The 22,065-nt window shown below is 44.3% G+C and overlaps 1 protein-coding gene across 4 annotated transcripts in view; it reads left to right on the forward strand.

Moving 5' to 3' along the window:
- GAB1 (GRB2 associated binding protein 1) overlaps nucleotides 1-22,065 on the forward strand; it is a 273,713-nt gene that overhangs the window by 149,566 nt on the left and 102,082 nt on the right. For all 4 annotated transcript variants that reach the window (XM_029599172.1, XM_029598917.1, XM_029598996.1 and 1 more), the window contains exon 2: nucleotides 13,810-14,104. In XM_029599172.1, coding sequence (XP_029455032.1) covers nucleotides 14,047-14,104 — 58 coding nt within the window. In that variant the 5' untranslated portion in view covers nucleotides 13,810-14,046. The remainder of the gene's footprint in view (nucleotides 1-13,809; nucleotides 14,105-22,065) is intronic.

Consider the following 22,065-nt stretch of genomic DNA (forward strand, 5'->3'; position numbering starts at 1 on the left):
GCAGCAGAGGGCTGCAAGGATCACAAAACTAAGGGAAGCGGCATCGGGATCCTCTAAATGGTATTTCTCATCCTATAGGAAGCCTTATTATCAACAGGATCCCTACAGGCCTTACCCATCGTACCAGTCTCAACCATATGCGCCAAGTCACCCTAAGCCTCCTCAGCAGCAAGGGTCTCGACAACGCCAATGGCTTCCTTGGCAGCCTCGTCTGCCTCAAGATACCAATCCCTCTGAACCCCCTCAGGATTTTTAGGGAGTATGAACCCATCTCTACTGTTACCAGTAGGGGGCAGACTCTCCCACTTTCTTCCAGCATGGAAGGCAATCACATCCGACCATTGGGTCTTACAAATTATCCAGTATGCTACTCCCTCAATTTTGCATCCATCCCATCTGTTCCACACCTTGTGCGCCAAAGACCTGAATGCACTGTGCGGACCCCTACAACAGGAGATCAACAAATTACTTCACCAGAAGTGCATTCGCGAACTACCCTGGGCGCAATTCCACCCGGAGTTCTACTCCCAATACTTCCTCATACCCAAGAAGTCGGGAGGTTTACGACCCATTCTAGATCTGCGAGCTCTCAACAAATACCTGATGAGGGAGAAATTCAAAATGATGTCACTCAAGTCCATCCTGCCTTTCCTTCACCTCAACGATTGGATGTGTTCACTCGATCTCAAGGATGCCTATTCACACATACTGATGCATTCCATGTCCTGGCAGTACCTATGCTTAATGGCCAATGGCCACCACTTCCAATACAAGGTGCTTCCCTTTGGCCTTTCCTCAGCCCCAGAATTTTTATGAAATGCCTAGTGGTAGTGGTGGCTCACCTCAGACGGGGTATTCAAATATCCCCTATCTGGATGACTGGTTGCTGGTAGCCCCCAACTCAGCCCTCCTACACACCAATCTTCTCCAAACCATAGGCTGTCTCGACAACCTGAGACTGCTTGTCAACCACGAGAAATCGAATCTGCAACTCACTTAGGTCTTACAATTCACTGGAGCTCATATCGACACTATCCGGGACAGAGCCTTCCTTCCAGAATCCCGGGCCTTTGCCCTCACATTGCTGGCCGGCCGCCTGCAAGAGGCCACCATTGCTCCGGCCCACCAGATCCTGACTATCCTTGGGCATATGGCAGCATCCATATATATTGTTCCCCACACTTGCCTTCACATGCGTCATTTACAATGGGGTCTGAAGTCCCAATGGAGCCAGTTTTGCAAGCCTCTCTCCACTCCCATCACCCTCACGTCCAGCATGAAACGGGATTTGGAGTGGTGGCTCATACCACCGTCTCTCGATGGGAGCGCCTCTACGGCCCCCAGTACATCACACTGTTCTCACCACCGATGCGTCTACCGGGGTGGGGCGCTCACCTAGTCCATCTACAGACTCAAGGCCTGTGGTCCGCGTGGGAGCGCTTGCAACAGATCAACCTCCTGGAGCTCCGTGCAATCCAGAATGCTCTTCGAGCATTTGAACATGCACTCCAAAGGAAAACAGTCATGGTCCACATGGACAACCAGGTCGCAATGTTCTACATAAACAAAGGCGGAGGGGGCCGGTTCCTGGAACCTGTGCACGGAGGCCATACGGATCCTGGAATGGGCAGAGAGCAAATCCATCAGCCTACTGGCCACATACCTGCCAGGCATCAACAACTCCAGAGCAGACAGACTGAGCAAAGTCTTTCACCCCCATGAGTGGGAACTCCATCAGGGTGTAGTGGAAAGACTATTTCAAACCTGGGGTCTTCCTCGCGTCGATCTTATTGCTACAGAACAAAATCGAAGATACAAGCCTTCTGCTCAGTGTATCCTAATTCCCGACATCTGGTGCAGGATGCGTTCCTCATTGACTGGGCAGGGGGTCTCCTCTACGTCTTCCCTCCCATACCTATGATAGCTCGCACAATCCAGAAATGCACCACGGATAACGCAGACCTGATTGCTCCAGCGTGGCCCAGACAACTGTGGTACACGTATCTAGTTCGCCTATCTGTGGACCGACCCATCCCCCTGAGCAACAGTTCGGACCTTCTCACACAGGAAAGAGGCTCCCTGCTTCACCCATCTCTGAATCTCACTGCATGGAGATTGAAAGGCTGGTACTCCACCACCTAAACCTTTCCCCTCAACTTCAGGATATTCTGGTTTCCTCCAGAAAACTCTCCACCAGACAAAACTATCAAAGAAAATGGGCCCGTTACTCCTCCTGGTGCTCAGAACCCAGGATGGACCCATTCACCTGTTCCTCTCAGCCACTGCTGGAATACCTCCATCTGCTTTACCGGAAAGGGCTAGCCACGGCATCGGTCAGAGTCCATCTCAGTGCCATAGCAGCCTACCATTCTCTGCACAACGAGGCCCCAATCTCTTGTCATCCACTCATCTCCAAATTCATGAAGGGGGGGTTTGTGCCTCAGGCCTCCGATTCGAAAACCTCCAGTTCCATGGGATCTAAATGTGGTTCTGGAACAACTAATGCTACCACCCTTTGAGCCACTGGACACTTGCCATTCCAGGTTCCTGTCCTGGAAAGTACTATTTCTAGTCACCCTCACCTCCGCGCGACAAGTCAGTGAGTTGCAGGCCCTGGTGCATTACTCACCCTACTTAGAATTCTGTCATGACAGTGACACTACGTCCGCATCCAGCCTTCCTTCCTAAGGTGGTGTCAGTTTTCCACCTCAACCAATCCATTGCCCTTCCGACTTTTTACCCAAAGCCACATAGCAATGAAGGCGAACATAAACTACACGTTGGATTGTAAGCAGGCACTCGCTTACTATAAACGTTGAACTCACTCTGAACGCAGAGCCTCCAAGCTTTTTGTATCATTCAATCCTAACTCGCCAGGACTTCCAGTTTCTAAAGAACCCTTTCTTCCTGGATCTCAAACTGCATACAGTTCTGCTATCAGAAGCGTTCGGAAGCCTTGTCTATCTCCCCTAAGGCTTATCAAGTCTGTGCTATGGCTACTTCACTCACCTTCATGAGGTACCCATTCTAGACATTAGCAGAGCTGCCACCTAGTCTTCACAGCACGTTCACAGCACACTGCAGCTGATGCGAACATGGGCAGAACGATTCTCAAATCAGGCACTACTTGAAGGCTGTGAGGCCAAAGATTAAGAACTGTCCGCATACCTTTTCAACTGTCTTGTGCGCACTTCCTGACCTCACCATCAGGATATGATCAGAGATTTTGGTGCTCAACACATCAGCTGGGGACTCCCAGACAGCATGGCTAATTCATGCTGCTTATCTACAGGAAAAGAGCAAGTTTGCTTACTGTAAACGGTGTTTTCCATAGATAGCAGATGAATTAGCTATGCTGACCCTCCTGCCTCCCCGGACAGTTATTGTTCCACTTCGTCTTGCTTTGATACGGACTGAGGGAGACCAGGGCTGCGCAGGAAGATCCACACAAGCGCACTACACTGAAAAGACTCAGTGTTCTAAGCGAGCTCTGCCACCTAGCCACCCGGAGGACATCCCAGACAGCATGGCTAATTCATCTGCTATCTACGGAAAACACAGTTTATGGTAAGCAAACGTGCTCTTTATGGAAACTTTTCCAAGATAATTACCAGTCAAAATTTATACATAGTTATGTAATCTGGGATAGATTAGTTCAATGGAACTAATTTTGTTGAGGGATAGAGGGAGAGGGATAAATGAGTGTGGATGTGTGGTGGGGCTGCTTTGGGGATTTAGAGTGAAGAGTTAAGGCAAGCATTCAGAAATAAAACTGTAATACAAAGTTAACACTCATGATCCAGAACCCATGATCCGGGCCTTCTCTACAGCGGGTCCCGCTCTTTGGAATTCCTTACCACCTGATTTCAGACTTGAACCTTGCCTGCTAACTTTCAGAAAAAGGCTTAAGACTTGGCTATTTAAACAAGCCTTTCCCGAATCTAATATCCAAGGAGAAACCCTTCGGCAAGCGAGCCCTACAGAATCCACCATCCATTGAGAGACCTTCGGTACTATGTAAATAATTACCACAAAGAGACATTACTGCAAAATGTAAATAATCTACCTCTGTAAAGTTTATATTTATTCCTTTCTATTCTTGTCTCTTTCAACGACCTTGTTATATTGTAACTTTTTGCTTCTGCACTGGTTAAAAGAACAAAGTTATTACACACCCGTTATTTGTAAACCGGCATGATATGATTGTATCATGAATGCCGGTATAGAAAAGCCTTAAATAAATAAAATAACACCGCAGCATGACAGAAATTTGTATTACAGTTTTATTTCTGAATACATTTTTATTTTAAAAAAAATACTTAATTTTAATAAAGTCCAGTGCAGAATATTCTGTCAGACTGTGTCAAAAGCAATATTTTGACAGGTTGTGGGTTTTTTTTTGTTTGTTTTTTATACAGAGTTTGGGACTTGATTAATCAAGGACATTCTTCTTCTGTTTTGATTAAAAAAAAAAAATCCTGTCTATTTTATTCCATTTTTCTAATTATATGATAAAACTTGTGCTTCTGAGGAAAGACCACATAGTCAACTTTTATACTTTAGCGTAGTGTTTCCCAACATTTTCATGCCCAAGGCATAGCTACATTAACAAAAAAGGAAAGAGAGGAGAGCTCTGAAAGCCCCACCAGTCTCTCATACAAATTTTAAAACACAAGGTGTAGAGGGCAAAGACATGCACCTACCACAATGGACTGGTTCCCTCTATATCAGGAGTGACATACTTGAGGCATGGTCCCCCTTCCACCCATGCAATTGGCTGTGCCTCACCAGGTAGGGTCACATCAATATATATTTGATATGTTGATCGCACACACACACCCTACCTAGTGTCACATTCTCTTGCTAACCAATCAGCTCTTGAACAAATTGCCAAGGCACCAGTGGCTCAAAGCTCCTGTTTTCCTTCAAGTTGCTGAAAAGAACAAGCACACACAGGCACATACCTCACAGCGAGGCAGAAACAAATACCTCATATCCAAACACACATACTACACTCACCAAGAGATGCAGGCAGGCAGACACAGCACACAAGACAACAGACACACTCCACACCTAGAAAGGCCATACACCATAGACAAATGGTAAGGGGTAGAACATTTTTTCCAAAAAAACTCAGGTGCCAGCCAAAATGTTTAGGAGCTGGGGAAAAACTCCATCCCACCCTGCCCAACATTTTTTTTTTTATGTTTTATTGTTTTCAATAATTGTTCTTTTTTTGTATTTTTTCTTAGTTTATCTTTTTATATTTTTGTTTAACTTTTTTGGGGGGGGTTTTGGGTTTTGTTTTTTTTTGTTGGGGTTTTGTTTTTTTTACAATTTTTTCTTTTATTTCTCCTACCTTAACTCTCCTCCCCCATCTCATCATTCTCTTCCTCCAGCACTGCATTCTCCTGCCCATTCTCCTCTCCTACCTCACAATTTCATTCCCATTAAGCAGGCAGCAGCTGCAGTCTATCTCTCTGGGTAGGGACCTAGTGATAGCAGGTCACTGGGATGGGGGCCTAGAGATGGTAGATTTTCCTGAATTGTGGAATACCACAGTGGCACCTTCCCTGACTGGGCCCGCTGCAGTTGAAGCAGCTCCTTTCCCAGTACTGCCAGAGTAAAAGTGGCTCTTCACCTGGGCCTGCTGAAAGATATTGTGACTAAGTTGTGGCATGCCTATAACATCACTCCACTCCTTCCCCGCTGAGCTCGCAGAGTCTCTGGCGTGCTGAGCCTGGACAGGACAGCCGTATTTTTCTTGATCAATCAACCCACTAGTAGGCTTCCCTTCAGGATCATTCACACACACATGCACTCCCCATTTGAGTACTCCTTTTCTATATACAAGTGCAGGAGAAGGAAGAAATCAGGTGGTGCAGAGAGCCAGATCAGTTATTCTGCATTTGGCTGCCAGAGTTCTATCATTACTACTGCTTTTAATACTCTCACATCCAGTGCTCAGTGTACACTCTCCTCAACTCACTTTCACTCTGAAAGGACTCAATTATAGGGAAGACGAGGTGCTGTGTGAAATGTGTGTGCTGCATAAATCGGGTTCCAGCTATCTGACTTGTATGCTGCCCATTAATTGCCACACTCTAGGGCAGACCTGGGCAAGGGGCGGCCCGCGGGCTGAATCCGGCCCGCCCACTGCTGAGAGCAGACGGGGAATGAGGCACTGCTGCCTTCCCTTGCAGAGGGAAGGCAGCAGTGCCTCATTCCCCGTCTGAATGAACTGCTGCCTTCCCTTGCAGAGGGAAGGCAGCAGTTCATTCTCCGCTCCCTCGCTCCCCGATTGGCCGGCCAATCGGGGAGCGGAGAATGAACTGTTTTTTTTTTTTACAGCGTCCAGGGGGGGGGGGGGGGGAGGAGGGAGTGACTCGAGCGAAGGCACGCTGTCCGATTGGCCGGTGCTGGGCAAGCCTTGCCCAGTACCGGCCAATCGGACAGCGTGCCTTCGCTCGAGTTTCTTTCCTACATATGTCACGGAGTTTTTTGCCGGTCCGCGGCGCGCGCTCCCGGTCTCTCCCGCTGCCGTTGCCGCTGGGCTGTCAGCACGTTCAAGCCCAGTGGGAACGGCAGCGGTGTTGGAAGAAGCTATGGCACCCGCGGCTGGCCTTTTCTTCTTCCCGCGCCTGCCCCTCCCGTGACCCGAAACAGGAAGTGATACAGGGAGCGGTGCGCGGGAAGGAGAAAGAGCCGTGCCGCGTCGGCTGCAGCATCGGCCCCCGAGCAATTGAACCAGCCGGCAATCGATTGCCGGCTGGTTCAATTGCTCGGGGGCCGAAGCTGCAGCCGACGCGGCACGGCTCTTTCTCCTTCCCGCGCACCGCTCCCTGTATCACTTCCTGTTTCGGGTCACGGGAGGGGCAGGCGCGGGAAGAAGAAAAGGCCAGCCGCGGGTGCCATAGCTTCTTCCAACACCGCTGCCGTTCCCACTGGGCTTGAACGTGCTGACAGCCCAGCGGCAACGGCAGCGGGAGAGACCGGGAGCGCGCGCCGCGGACCGGCAAAAAACTCCGTGACATATGTAGGGGGAAGAGGAAGTGAGTAAGAGAGAGTGAGAAGCAGCCAGCCAGCCTCTGTGTGATTGAGTGGTCAGAGAGCTGATGTGTGTGTGTGTGTATGTGAGAGACAATGAAAGTGATTGCTCAGGGAGATGACTGATGTGTATGTGAGAGTGTGAGGCATTAGTCAGGGAGGTGACTGATGTGTGTGTGTGTGTGTGTGTGTGTGTGTGTGTGTGTGTGTGTGTGAGAAAAAGCATGGAAGTGAGAAGTCTGGGTATGTGGGAAAGCATGAGCATAAGAAGCCTGGAGTTGTGGGAGTGAGAAACCTGGGTGAGTGTGCATGCATGAGAGAGAGAGACTGCTTGGTAAGGTGACTGTGTGTGTGAGAGAAAAAGACTGGTGTGTGTGAATGTGAGAGAATGTGATTCAGGGAATGAGAAGCCTGTGCACGTGGAGAGTGAGCATGGAAATGAGAGAGACTGGTGTGTGTGTAACAGAGAGAAAGTGATTATGGGAATGAGAAGCCTGTGCATGTGAAGAGAGTGAGCATGAGAGTGAGAAACCTGGGTGTGTGTGAGACACAGCATGGGAGGGAGAAGCCTGTATATCTGAAAGAGAACTTGGGAGTGGGAAGCCTGTGTGTGTGTGTATGCATGAGTGAGATCAGGTGACTGGTGTGTGTGTGTGTGTGTGAGAGAGAGAGAGAGAGAAAAAGTGATTATGGGAATGAGAAGCCTGTGCATGTGAAGAGTGAGCATGGGAGTGAGAAACCTGGGTGTGTGTGAGACACATCATGGGAGGGAGAAGCCGGTATATCTGAAAGAGAACATGGGAGTGAGAGACTGGTGTGTGTGTGAGAGAGAAAGAAAGTGATTTTGGGAATGAGAAGCCTGTGCATGTGGAGAGAACAAGCATGGGAGTGAGAGACTGGTGAGTGTGTGTGTGTGTGTGTGAGAGAGAGAGACAGAGAAAGTGATTATGAGAGTGAGAAGACCATATATGCAAGTAGAACACGGGAGTGGGAAGCCTGTGTGTGTGTGTGTGTGTGTGTATGGCATGAGAGAAACTGTTCAGGAAGGTGACTGGTGTGTGTGTGCCAAAGACTGTTTGGGAGATGATTGGTGTGTGAGAGACAGAAACTGGTCATGGGGGCATGATTGGTATGGTGTGTGTGTGAGAGACATGGGCACTAAGGAAGAGGACCATAAGTATAGAGCTTAGCTTCTACTGCTGCTTCTGGTGTGTGCCATGGCCTGCAGGGAAGGGGAGTAGGAGAGCTGCTGGAGGGGGTAAGTAAAGGTGGCTTTAAGTTTATTTTTCTTGACTGCCATTTTAATTGTATGATGTCTGCTTTTTTGAAATATTTTATTGGTGTTTGGAGAATGTTTAATAGTTTTTATGAGTTTTTAATTGTTGGATGTTATTCTGTTCATAGCTGTTTAGAAACATTTATTCTGCTTATTAGTATAGTTTTACAATTATTTCTGTTTGGGGATCTATAGCTGCTTGTTAGTTCTGTTTTCCTAATAAGAGGTGTATTGGTGTTTAGGGTCTGATGTAATATTTGTAGTGTTGCCTTTTCATAGATAGGGTTGCTCCTGTTTGAGTGTATTCCATAATACAGGTGTAACTGTGTGCAGATTAGTTTATGTGCATTACTACAGATCCTGGGAGTATGTTAGGTCGGTTCTGTGTCTGTTACCGAGATGCGATATTTTGCTAGCATGTAAGCGTTTGTATCGGTCTTATTTGTTGTGTTTTCTCAGAGGACATACATTGGTGGTAAACTGCTGTCTTTTCATAAGGAGGGCTATTGAGAACTGAGTTAATTATATTAGTCCGGCCCTCTAAAACCATCCCAATTTCTCATGTGGCCCCATGGGAAAATTAATTGCCCACCCCTGCTCTAGGGCTTATGCTGTAGCTACGAATAAGAGACGTGTGATAACACATGTTTTCAGAAAGGAATTCCTCTGTGTAATACTAAGGCGCACAGGGCACCGCCAATACCCCACAAACTGATTGTGAAGCCCTGATGGGCATTTTATTTATTTTTATTTTTTGAAAAATTATTTGTTCACATACTCCAGTGATCGCAGCAGTTTTTACAAAATTAAACATAGATAAAAATACATAAAGTAGCAAACAGGACCACCTAAACAAAAATAGTTGTTTAGAGAGATAATATAATCTTCTATTTCAGTGGTTCCCAACCCTGTCTTGGAGGACTTGGCTAGGGTTCTGCAGGACAGGTTTCGGAAGCACTGTTCTGTTCCATTCATGCCAAGGCCATTGCTCAGGCATAGTATTCTATATTATTGGTCCAGCCACTGAAATTGTACAATCTCTTACCTCTCCCAAATGGGCTTGATGTACTGAAGGTACCACTAAAAGGCCCTTATTTGTAGATCTTAGTGTGTGCTGTGGAATGTACATATGAAGCACAGCTCCAAGCCATAGTTCATCAGCATTTATAATTACCTTGTATAACAGCATTAATACTTTGTATTGTATTGTAAAGTAAACAGATAACAATGATATGCTGACAGCACAGTTGTAATAATATGGTTATAGTTAGCATGTCCAGTTAACACTTCAGCAGCAGAGTTTTGAAATAGCTGTAGTGATCTGAGGGTACTACTGGGAAGTCTGTGCATGAGGGAATTTCAATAGTCAGTGAGCCTCTTGGCCTATCTGTTCAGTCTTCCCAACTCTGTGGCCTGTTCTTCCTTCTGGTGTCCATCTTGTTCCTCATTGGGTAACACATTTCAGGCTTCCAGTCTGCACTTTACCAGAGTTTGGTCTTTAGCTTAGTTCTATATTTCATCGTCCTGTTTGACCCTAGATTGTTTTGTGTATCCAGTGTTCCTGCTTGGTTCCATCCTACTCCTCCAGTATGTGTCTTGTATTTCCAGTCCTCCTGCAATAGTCCTACACTGTTGCTGTGGTAGCTTTCGTGACTCCATGTTTTCTGGCAGTGGTCCTTCCCTGCTTTTGTGGGTATCGTCTTGTCTCCAAGTTTGGGTACTACATTGCCTTTGTGTATATCTTGTTTGCTGTTTTCCTGTGACCAAGTCCTGCCAGCCTGAGGCCTCAATCCAAGGGGAAGATGGCCAAAGCAGGCAGATGCCTGCCTGTTTTTGTTAGAACCCACCATACTTGTCCTTTCTGTGCACTGCTTTCTGTTGGCTTTGGGGTTATACTTCTCATTGATTATGCCTTGACACTGATCCTGTCTACCCATGTTCTTTGGAAGAGAAAGAGAAAGCCCATGTTGAGGGAGGAAAGCTCTGCTGCTTTCTCTCTAAAAAGCCACCTTTCGTGCAACACACAAAATATTTACATTCCCATTCTAGTAGGGGTTGAAATTGGACAGGCTGGTTAGATCTGATAATCTCTGCTTTCTGTTTTTACAAGCCGTTAAGCCCGTTAAAACGGGCTACATTACATTTTTTTTCAGTCCATTTTCAAACACAGCCCCTCTCACCTCCTCTCCCCTCTCCTCTCCTCTCCCCTCTCCTCCCCCCCTCTCACCTCCTCTCCCCCATGCTCACCCTCCCCTCCCTCTCCTCACCTCCCTCTCCCACTCTCACCCTCCCTAACTCTCACCACCGAGTTCACAGCTCCTCCCCGCCCCTCACTCTCACCCTCCCTCCCTCACCACTGAGTTCGCTGCTACTCGCCGCCCCCTCCCCTCACCACCGAGTTTGCTGCTGCCGCCTCCCTCACCACAGAGTTTGCCGCTCCTCGCTGCCGCCGCCCCTCCCCCCTCACCACCGAGTTCGCCGCCGCTCCTCGCTGTCGCCACCGCCGCTCCTCACCGCCAATAGTGCTCCTCACCGCCGCCATGTTTTTTAACAGCTGACGCTCCGCTTGACCGACGTGCTCGCCCGCACATGCGTGGTAGAGCTGCTCTCTATTGCGCATTTGCGGCACGTCGGTCAAGCTTCATTTATTAGGTTGATAGTTCTGTGTCAGGAATTGATTTGTAGTTAACCTTCTGTTTATCAAAGAGTTCTCATTTTCTTAGGACAAGCACGATGATAGTCCTCACACATCGGATGGAGCCCGGCAAGGAACTTTGATCTCAAAAAATCTAGAGCTTTCAGCATGCCCTCCTGAGCATGTGCAGCTGTAATCATCACCCTGCCCCCAAGGCAGAGTCCCTCAGTCTCTTCTTTTCCACTGAGCTGTCATCTCACGGTAGTAGAGCTCGTGCTTTTTTTTTTTTTTTTTTTTTTATCAGAAAATGAATTTTTTTCATGGTATGCAGATTTGCTATCTTCTTACAGTGTTATGAGTGATTTGTTTTTCTAGAGCTGCAGCTTTTCTTTCTTGTAGTTTATTCTTTTTCCAACTGTCTGCCCCGTTCAGGAGTCACTTTGAAATCTGCTGGACTCTGTGGGCCTCATTTTCTAAAGTATCGCAGGCCTGCGATACTTTAGAAAATTGCGCTACTGGGGGGCGGGGGGGGGGGGGGGGCGGTCCTGCGCTAGCCGGCAGCGATCGCACCGCCGCGGTGCGCTCGCTGCCGGCATCGCGCCCAATAACTACACCATAGAAGGTGTAGTTATTGGGCGTGAAATAGGCAGCGAAAAGGCACTTACCTTTTCGCTGTGCGCGCCGTCGTCGCGGAGTCGGCCCTGGTGACGCCCCGACTCCTCCTCTTCCGGGGCCGACTCCGCCCCGATTTCAGTAGCGCAGGCCTGTGCTACTTTTGCTAGCTATCGCAGGCTTAAGGATTGCTATTGTCAGTCATTCTTGCCTGTGGAACCCTCTGTGAGGAGAGTTACAGTCCATCAGCTGAGCAATGGTGCATTTCTCCCTTTTGCCATGTCCATGGGTGAGGGAGATGGGGTCCAATTACCTAGCAACAGAGGCACTGCCCTTTGATCTCAGCGTGCAAGCTGCTGTTCCCCCTTTTTCAGGATCACCCTATATGTGGACAGAGGAGGCCTGGGTCATGCAACATTGTCCATTGCTGGACCACGTGCTCCCTTAGAAGGGGAGGTTTCTCCCCTGGGGCAATTGCTCTGTTTCTACTGTTTCAAGAAGACTGAGGGCTCCACCTCAGTGGGTTACTCCCAGCTGGATTCGGCAGTGAGTTGTTTGGGTCTATAGGCAACCGGGCAACTTGTGCTTGCCCTGGCAATCCACCAGTATTCTTTGCTCCTTCCGACTTCCGATTGGATTGTTAGGGGGAGGGGAGGTAAAGCTAAAGCGCCCGTGATATATCTCTGTATACCTGCAGGGAAGGATAAACAATGTTTTTTTTCCACTTATTTTCACCATTCTCAGGCCAATACCACCTTAGTTTTTCTCCTTCTCTAGGTTGCCCAAAGGTCCTTCCTGGTTTCTTTGCTGATCTGTGACAGGATAGATGGACTTGTTCTGACAGGTGCTCTTGAATGAACTTCAGGTCTATCTCATCTCCCTGCTTGGGGGCTACAGATCTGTTTCGAGGATAGTCTCTCATCCCCTGAAACACTTGACGCTGACCTGCATGGTCAGCTAGGTCTGATGCTTCGGCACGCAGTGTCTGTCCCAGGCCCTGCCGTGATTTCCTGCATGTTCTTCAGGCATGGCGTGGATTTCTTCTCCCATTTGGCCTACCAGCCATTCTTGGGCACTCTTCTCCAGACTTTTGGCTGTCAGTGGTTGACAATCTCTTCTGGAGGGCTCTCGGACCCCAGTTTGTGTTTTGGTGGTGGTTTTTTCCACACCGAAGGAAACTGTGCGGTTTTCATCCTAGAGTCTCTCTTGTTTACACCTCTGGGTCTTTCCTGTATCCAGGAGGATCTAGATCCACTGTTTTTGTCAGAAACTCTGCTTGTACTATCTTCTGTGATGCGCAGTTGCTTTTGTTTGCACTTGCATCACTCCCCTGCCTCAGGCATCCCTGCTATGCATAAGGGTTTGTGTCTGTCTTTTTCTTGGCTTTCTTTGTAGAACCCAACTCTTCTGCAGCCTGATGGGTCGGCTGCCTGTCAGGCAAAGAAAGGAGGTAGTGCTCCATCACTGTGCGGTTAACGCTTTGTCCTGCTCCGGACAGCCTGGAACTAGGGATTCAGCCATGTGTGAGGACTACCATCCTGCTTGTCCTAGGAGAAAGCAGAGTTGCTTACTTGTAACAGGTGTTCTCCTAGGGCAGCAGGATGTTAGTCCTCACAAAAACCTTCCGCCTCCCCTGGGAATTGGTTTCTCCATGTATGAGCTATATCATGGACTGAGGGACTCTGCCTAGGGGGCAGTGTGATGACTACAGCTGCACATGCTCAGCAGGGCATGCTGAAAGCTCTAAATTATTTGAGATCAAAGTTCCGTGTCTGGCTCCATCTGATGATGTCACCCATGTGTGAGGACTAACATCCTGCTGTCCTAGGACAATACCTGTTACAGGTAAGCAACTCTGCTAAATATACTCATCCAATTTTGAGTCTGTTTACTGCATCAGAAATTGAGTCGATAGAATATTCAGCAAGATTGATTGGGGGGTACAATTATTTAAACTAAATTGTATAAAAATCAAATTGTAGGGAGAATGTACACAATTGCTTAAATTGAGACAATAACTTGGACATTTGAATAGTGCATGTAAGGAAAAATCAGGTCTAACCTTAAGTTGAACTGCATGAAAGGTTTGAAAGAAGATTTAAATATTTATTATAATACTGTTTGCAGTGTTCAAGCAAGAAGCAATTGTAGGAAACGGTTATCTCATAATGGTAATATTAGCTAAGTAACTACTAATTGCTTTCATTTCACTACAGTATCTTTTCATTGTTTTCTTTAGGCATGGAAGAAGAGATGGTTTGTGCTTCGCAGTGGACGCCTAACGGGAGACCCAGATGTGCTGGAATACTACAAAAATGACCATACAAAGAAACCAATCCGTATTATTGACTTAAACTTGTGTGAACGAGTTGATGCTGGATTGACCTTTAATAAAAGAGAGTTTGAAAACAGCTATATTTTTGACATTAAGACCATTGATAGAGTCTTCTACCTCGTGGCAGACAGTGAGGAGGAGATGAATAAGTGGGTTCGATGTATTTGTGACATTTGTGGGTTTAATCCTACTGATGACGGTAAGCCTCTTTTGTGGTCTGTTAGTGTTTCAGAAGTGCATATGGAAAGTTGTAACACTTATCCTGTATCAATTAAAATATTTTACTCCTTTAAGCAACTCGCATAAAACCCTGAAAGTAGTTATAATAGCAGAAGGGTTACAAATTCTCGTTTGCTGGATTTCATTGGTATATATTAGATATGTCTCTCATGACAGCACACACTGCATGAACCAGTCACATGCCATTCTAGAACTGCAACACTCCATTCAGTGTGAGGCAGCTTGTGGCATGTGATCCATTTTAATGTTTTAACCTATCCTGGACATTTGATGGAATAAGTGAATCGAACACTAAAACATTTTCAGTTGCTAGAGGTTGAGTAGTACAAGTTGTTGGTAGCTTTGTGTTTGAAATGTACACAGGGAGTGTAGCTTTAAGTAAAAGTGGTTCATAATGCTTTATTAAGTTGAGTTACATTATTACAATTGTGTAGTTATTTTAGTTTAAAAAATACAGTATTGTTTTTTAGTGCACGGGGATACATAGAAGTAAAAGGCCAGTAAACAGGTAATAGATGACAACCTTGTTGAACTAATTTAATACTTTTGGCTAGATGTAAGAAGGAACACAGTAAAACTGTGCTTGAAATTAAGTGCATGGCTACTTAACTCATGCGTAAAAAAATGTAATTCTGGATGCAGTAAGCAAATGGTATGCTAATGCATCAGGAGTTAAAACCTGAAAACTCAAAACTTACGCTCAGACTTTTGCGTAGGCTTATTGCACATTTTAACTATACTAGGGGGAAAAAGGAGTCTTTTAGACTCATGATATATGCACACAAACGAACATTCTGTGTACAGAAAACCTGTTTTTGTGCTTACAAAATAAGCTTTATATGCATAAAATAATTTTTTTGTGCATGAAAATGCTTTCAGTTTAGAAAACAAATTTTGTGCACATAAATCATATTTTTTGCTTAGAAAATATGCTTTCAGTGTGTCTAACATTAGCTTTGGATATTTTACTACACCTCTGGATAGGAGTTGAATTTCCAATAATAAGAAAATAAAAGTTAAGCCAGAACACTTGTGGGGTGGGGGTGGAATAGCCAATACCATCATTAATATGGGATTTGTATGAGAAGTTAACCTGTATGCACATTGTTCACATATTTTGTATGCAAAACCCCTTGCAGCATTGGCAGTAACTTTGTATATAAAAAAGTGTACACCACTATGGGTTAAACTGTGTGCCAAGCGCACCTTATTATATTGGCCTTTTTGTGACCAGGTTTCAAGAGCCATGTTACCTTTTATCAAAATAGGGTCTTGTGTAGGGCTGATTTAAGGAAGAATAATAGTGCTGAGGAAGTCCCAGTAGGAATTCAGTATCTGAAGAGTACAGAGGAAATGTGAGTAGCAATAAGAGTATTAAAAGGACAAATTTTAGTAAGGCAGGTTATTAAAGAAAATGTGAAAAAAGGACCAATATATTTCTCTGAAGCGGGTAGTAGGACATGGTAAGAGCAAAGAGATGTGCATTCAGAAAGTATATAGTAATTTTGGCACTTGTGCTGTTTTGTTTTTTTTTTTTTGTTTTGTTTTGTTTTGTTCTTTTAGTGAAGTAAGGAAGACAGTTAAACCAGCATGGGCCTAACAGAGGAGATAATTTGCCTAATCAATAAAAGGAGATAACATCTTTAGATATATAAATGAGATTAAAAATCAAAGAAGGAATAGTTACAATAAAAGGAGGAAAAAGGGTTAGTAGGATGGAAGATTGGCAGAATGTAAAACAAGTATGTTTGCTTAGAATTTAGAGAAAAAGGTGACTTGTCTAAAATAGGAAATGAGAACATAAATGATTGTGTATTAATCATTTATTTTATTTATTTATTTAAAGTTTTTTATATACCTACAACCGTTTGCACATCGTATCGGTTTACATATAACTTGTGACTATTCGGCAGTGCCTTTACATGGAACAGGAACTATGCGTACAAGAACTAACAAAATAACCGGAAAAACTAGTAACTATTTACAGGATTCAATGGTATATAGTCTATAAACTGATTAGAAAAGGAGTCCATAAACTGATTGAGGATCTGGGAAGGCAAAGAAAATTACAGGATTTGCGATTGAACAATATGGTAACAGAAGGATGTTCCAAAGGTTTTAGTAGAAGGGGAGAGAGAGGAGCGGGATGAGTAGTTTAACTTGGTATTAACACGAGGGGAGGTAGAAGCATATTGTAAAAGGTAATACAATGTAAAGGTGCTAGCCACAGCTGAGTGGGTCGTCAGGGGGGAGGTTATCGTAGGAAGGGTATCATAAATCATAAATGCATCAACATAGAAATAAGTGTTTGAAGTAGTTAAATAAGTATATAATGCCATGTAGTCAAATGGAATTTGGCTGAGGATACAAAAAGGCTTGAAAGTACTTACTACACACCTTTAGGCTCTGTACAATTGTCTTTGACAACCTGGGAGGTTCGAAGAGACTGGAGAAAGAGATGTAGTTCCACATACCAGAAGTGGGAATAAGGACACAGGCAGTTACAGACCATCAATCTAACTTCAGCAATGGGCAAAGCTGTGGAAATATTCCTAAAGAAAGATACTTCAGCACTTGAAATAGATTTCAGGAGAAGTTTGGGGGGGGGGGGTTTGTTTTGGTTTTTTTTTTAAACAAAGGAAAGCTTTTGTCAGACAAACTTGATTATTTTAACTTTTTCTTTCCTGAAGAGGATGTTGGGGTCATACCCATATCAGAAACATTTTATGATGGTGATTCTCAGTGACTGAACAAAATCACTATGAAACTGGATGATGTAATAAATCAGATTGACAGATTAAAGAATAACAAATCACCAGGACCAGATGGCATTCATCCCAGAGTTCTGAAGGTGTTCAAACATTAAATTGCTGACCTGTTTCTGGTGATCTGCAACCTATCATTTAAAACAGCCGCAGTATCTGAGGAGTGGAGAGTGACCAATGTAATCCAGGAATCTATACACCAGTGAGCCTGACATTGATGTTGGGCAAAATGGTAGAAGCTCTCCTTTTAAAAACTAAATTTACTGATCATATAGACTAGTTTAATGGGGGAGAGTCAACATGGTTTTTGCAAAGGGTGTCTTGGCTTACCAATTTACTAGATTCTTTGGAAGGTATAAATAAACATGGAGAGAGGTGGATTTTCAGAAGGCATTTGACAAAGTGCCATATGAGAGAGACCTCAGGAAATTGGGTGGACATGGGATTGTGGATTGGTAACTGGATAAAAGGCAGGAAACTGGATTCGACTAAATAATCAGCTTTCCAAATGGAGAAAGGTCATTAGTAGAATGCCCTTGGGGTCTGTACTGAGACCTGTGCAATTTTGAATATTTATAAATAATCTGGAAAAGAGAATGTGAGGTGACCAAATTTGCAGATGAGATTAAATTGTTTTGAGTCATTAAACCAGTGGCAGATTATGAATAACTGCAGAAGGAGCTTGTAAGAGTAGAAGACTGGGCATCTATGTGGCAGATGCAATTTGATTTGGATAAGTACCAAGTAATGCACATAAAAATAATCCCAACTATAATATACAATGCTAGGTTCCATGTTAGGCGTCACCACCCAGGAAAAGGACCTGACAGTTCTTGTGAGCAATACCTTGAAATCTTCAGCTCCTTTTGCGGCAAATAGAAAGCCAAATAGAGTGTTAGGAATTATTTGGAAAGGAGTAGAGAATAAAACTGAGAATATCATAATGCCTTTGTATAGATCCGTGCTGCAACCACACATGAGTATTGTGGGCATTTCTGGTCACCCCATCTCAAAAAAGACATAGCTGACATAGAAAGGGGAGGAATATGTTGAGGCAGACAAGGAAAAAGTGAAATTGATTAACAAATATTTGTTCACTGTGGAAAGGCCAGGAGCAAGACTACATAAAATGAATGCAAATAAGTTTGGAAGTGAGGAAAACCTCAAATCGATTTTCAGGAAAGTGTGTTCATGAGGAGCTTACTAAACTTAAGTGATGGGGCCAGATGAGATACATTTGAGGGTATTAAGGGCATTTTACAGAAGTTCTGGTAGCTGCCTTGGATGACTTTTTTCAATGCTTCTGTAGAGATGGGAGTAGATCCGGAGGACTTGGAGACAGGATGTAGTTCCTATTCACAAAAGTGGAAATAAGGAGGCTGGGAACTACAGGCTGGTTAGTCTGACCTTTGTGATGGGCAATTAATGAAATTGCTGCTAAAACAGAGGATAATAGTTTCTGGAATCCAATGGATCTCAAGACCTGAGGCAGCATTGTTTTGCCAGAGATAGGTCTTGTCAGACAAATCTGATCAATACAATTGATTAGGTGTCTAGAAGTTGGAACATTCTTCTGGCTTTAACTATGACAAGGTGATAGCTAAAGCCAGAAGAATGCTGAGCTACATAGAAAGAGGCATAACCATTAGAAAAAGGAGGTGATAATGCCCTTGTACAGGTCCCTGGTAAAAGCATCACCTGGAGTACAGTGTTCAGTTCTGGAGACCGAAAAGGTTAGAAACAGGATCGAGGCAGTCTAGAGAAGGGCAACCAGAATGGTGTGACGTCTATATTGGAAGACCTACGAGGAGAGAAGGAAGAGAGGATGTGCAGGGGAGACACGATACAGACTTTCAGATACCTGAAAGGTATTTTTTTTCCAAAATCTGTTTTGTTGTGATAATGGCAGAAAATGAACACATAGTAGAATACAGATATAAACATATCAAATCATAGATCAACATAATACAGCAAGAAAACCAGATTCAATGTTTAGGTAGAAAAAGAACCTTCCCCATCATATCATTTTCCAATATTAACCCTACCCAATTTATCCTTCCCTCTTTCCCTCCCCCCCCCCCCCCATCTAAGTCACTTCCTTCCCACACTCACATCCCAGTCACCCTGCCTCCCTACTCGCAATCAAACCTAGAAAGTTCTACTACTGGTATGCTTCCTCATCTCCCACAATGGGGAATAACCCATATTTTGCAATGCATTGTGATCATTCATTGGTAATAAGTCAAAGAAACATTACCACACCTTTACATATTCCACTGAAACCATGCTTGCTGAGAAATGCATCATAACATCCATTTGCAGATTGGTTACCATATATTCCCACCATACATTGAAGGAAGGAGTACAGTCATTGATCCATTCTTTAAGAATACACACGCTATAAATAGAGCAATGGCAATAAAAGAAGAGTATCCATTAGTTAGATATGGGCTTAAGGCTTCCAAGGTTTGCAAGTCCCCTAAAAGGAGAATAGGACCTTGAAAAGGGTACCTTTACCTCTGTACAGGCAGCTACTGATGTTATGTCTTGCCAAAATGAATAATTTTTGTAACACCTAAGGAAGACATGCACAAAAATGCCTTTTTCCAATTTACATTTGTGGCAGTCCTCCATCCCCACCATCCCTATTTTATACAATCATACTCTGTCAGCTTAACAGTGGTGTAAAATTTTAGATTGCATTTACTTGAAACTGGTCGCTATAGGTAATTTATTCATGGTTTGAAGCAGATAACTGACTTGTTCTGTTGAATATGACCTTTCTATTTCCCTTTGCCCATATACTGCTAATTTGCTCATCCACTAGAATGTCTCTTACTCTTGCAAACCCCATATCACTTAGATATGGAATTTTTCCCCCTGGCGATCTGTTGCATCTCATCCACAAATACAGACTCCTCTTTTAAATTTGATCCACAGTTAACCTCAAGGAAAAGAGAGAATGGCGAACTTGCAGGTAACCAAACAGATGTCTGTGAGAAATCTGGAACACCCCCCTGCAGCTATTGAAAACTCATAATACCTCCTGTTTCCTTATGTATTAACTGTCAAATAGTCAGCCTCCAAATTTTGCAATCTGCAAAGGTTGGATTCTCTGACCCCCAGCATTAAGTAAAGATTAGCTTATGTTGGGGAAAAAAGAGACTGAAAACAGTAATCCCCTCTTTCCTCAAAAATCTCCATGTGGATAACAAAGATTTCCATAGTTGTGAGTGTGTATATTCAGTGGTATGGAAATGTTAGATGAAGCAAATCTAAAGATGCAACAGAGCGCTCATTTCCTCTAACAATCGCGCAGCATCATATTTAAGATTTCCACTGGTTAATTCACCAATATATCGCATTTGACAAGCAAAGGAATACCAGTGGAAACTTGGAGCATCTATACCTCCCACCCCCTAGCTTTATCCACACTAGTTTATCATATCCTAGCTTTGGTTGATGCTCCCTCCATATAAATCACACAAAGGTAGATTTAAGAAAAGCCAAATCTGCCTTATTTAAACAACATAGGAGCATTTGCTGCCTATACAACAATTTGGACAATAACTCAATTTTAAAGAGGGCATTTCTCCCATCAGTGAAACTGGCAAGCCCCACCATATTTGCTGTGGTGAGCAAACCCATACAAAAGTGAGAGATTAGAAATGCACACTCCCAAGTATTAATCTTTACCGGAGCCCATCGAAAAGGGAAATGGGTCCTGCTATGCAGCAGGCATGGTACTGCAAAAAGACAAGACTTCAGACTTGTCAAAATTTGCTTAACCCTGCAAAAGATTGAAAAGCTAAGAAGATATAATACAGGTTATTTAGCCTTCCTTGTATCTGCCAAGGACAGCAGAATGTCATTGGCAAATAGACATATTTTAACTACCTGTCTGCCTACTTTTATGCCTTCTATGTCCACGCTTTGTCTCAACTTAATCACCAAAGGTTCCAAAGTGAGCACAAACTCCCCTGCAATTTAAAGTTCCTGGAGAGGGAGCTATTTACCGTGATATGAGCTATGGGAGTTGTATATAAAAGCTTGACCCACTTCATGAATGAATGAGTCTCTAATCCCAAATTTGTTCAATACTCAAAACATATAGGATCAGTTCATATTATTGAATGCTTTTTCAGCGTCCAGGCTCAAGACTATGCTCTTGTCCTTTCGCAACCTCTGGTCTTCCAAAACACAGTTTATGAACATTATTGATTCTGTATCTCCCGGCACAAAACCCATCTGGTCAGGGCCTACCAAACCTGGTAATACTCTCCCCGGTCTCGCTGCCAGTGTCGAAGCCAGCAACTTTACATCAACATTGAGCGACGAGATAGACCTGCAATATGAGAAACTCCCCAAATCGCTTCCCTTTTTTAGCAATACTATGATAACCGCCTGGTTCATATAAGGGGAATGGAATCTGTGCTGTAATACATGGTTAAACGTGACTTTCAATATCCTTAGCAATAGAAACTTTAGGATTTTATACAATTCTTGCCCTAGGCAATCTGCACATAGTGCCTTTCCCAATTTAAGCCTGCTTGTTGCAGAAAATTTCCACTTCCAAAATTGGTACATTTAGGCCTTCTAGCAATTCCTCAGTCATAGCAGGACATGAAGTCCTTCAAAAAAGGCATCCTGTGCCCCAACGTGTGAGGCCCCTCTAACATACAGATCCTGATAGTATGATCTAAAAATCTCTAAAAATGTTCCCAGTATCAGTAAGTGGGGTTCTCCAAGGACAAGCAGGATGGTAGTCCTTATACATGGGTGACAACAGATGAAGCCCCGATGTGGAAAACGTATGTCAAAGTTTCTAGAGCTTTGACTAGGCACACTAAGCATGCCCTATACTACGTGTTTACGTGGGGGTCTTTCTTAAGTCTCTTCTTTTCCGTGGAGCTGTAAGCCTCGTGGTGTGATTGAGCTTACTTTGGCTGTTTTTAGCCTTGTGGAAAACATTTTTCCTTTTCACGGTTTTTCCTTTAATTCTGTCACCAGGTCCCTCTCAGTGCCTTTCGTAGTGTCTCTAGTCAGGGTGTTTGGCATTTCGTGTAAGTTTCCTTTCGCGATCAATTCCCTTCCATGATGGCAGTGCCTTAGTGCCCACCAGCCATCAATGCCCACCGCCATTACTTTCAACTTT

This window comes from Rhinatrema bivittatum, chromosome 1 (genome assembly GCF_901001135.1).
Source record: "Rhinatrema bivittatum chromosome 1, aRhiBiv1.1, whole genome shotgun sequence".
Lineage (NCBI taxonomy): Eukaryota > Metazoa > Chordata > Amphibia > Gymnophiona > Rhinatrematidae > Rhinatrema > Rhinatrema bivittatum.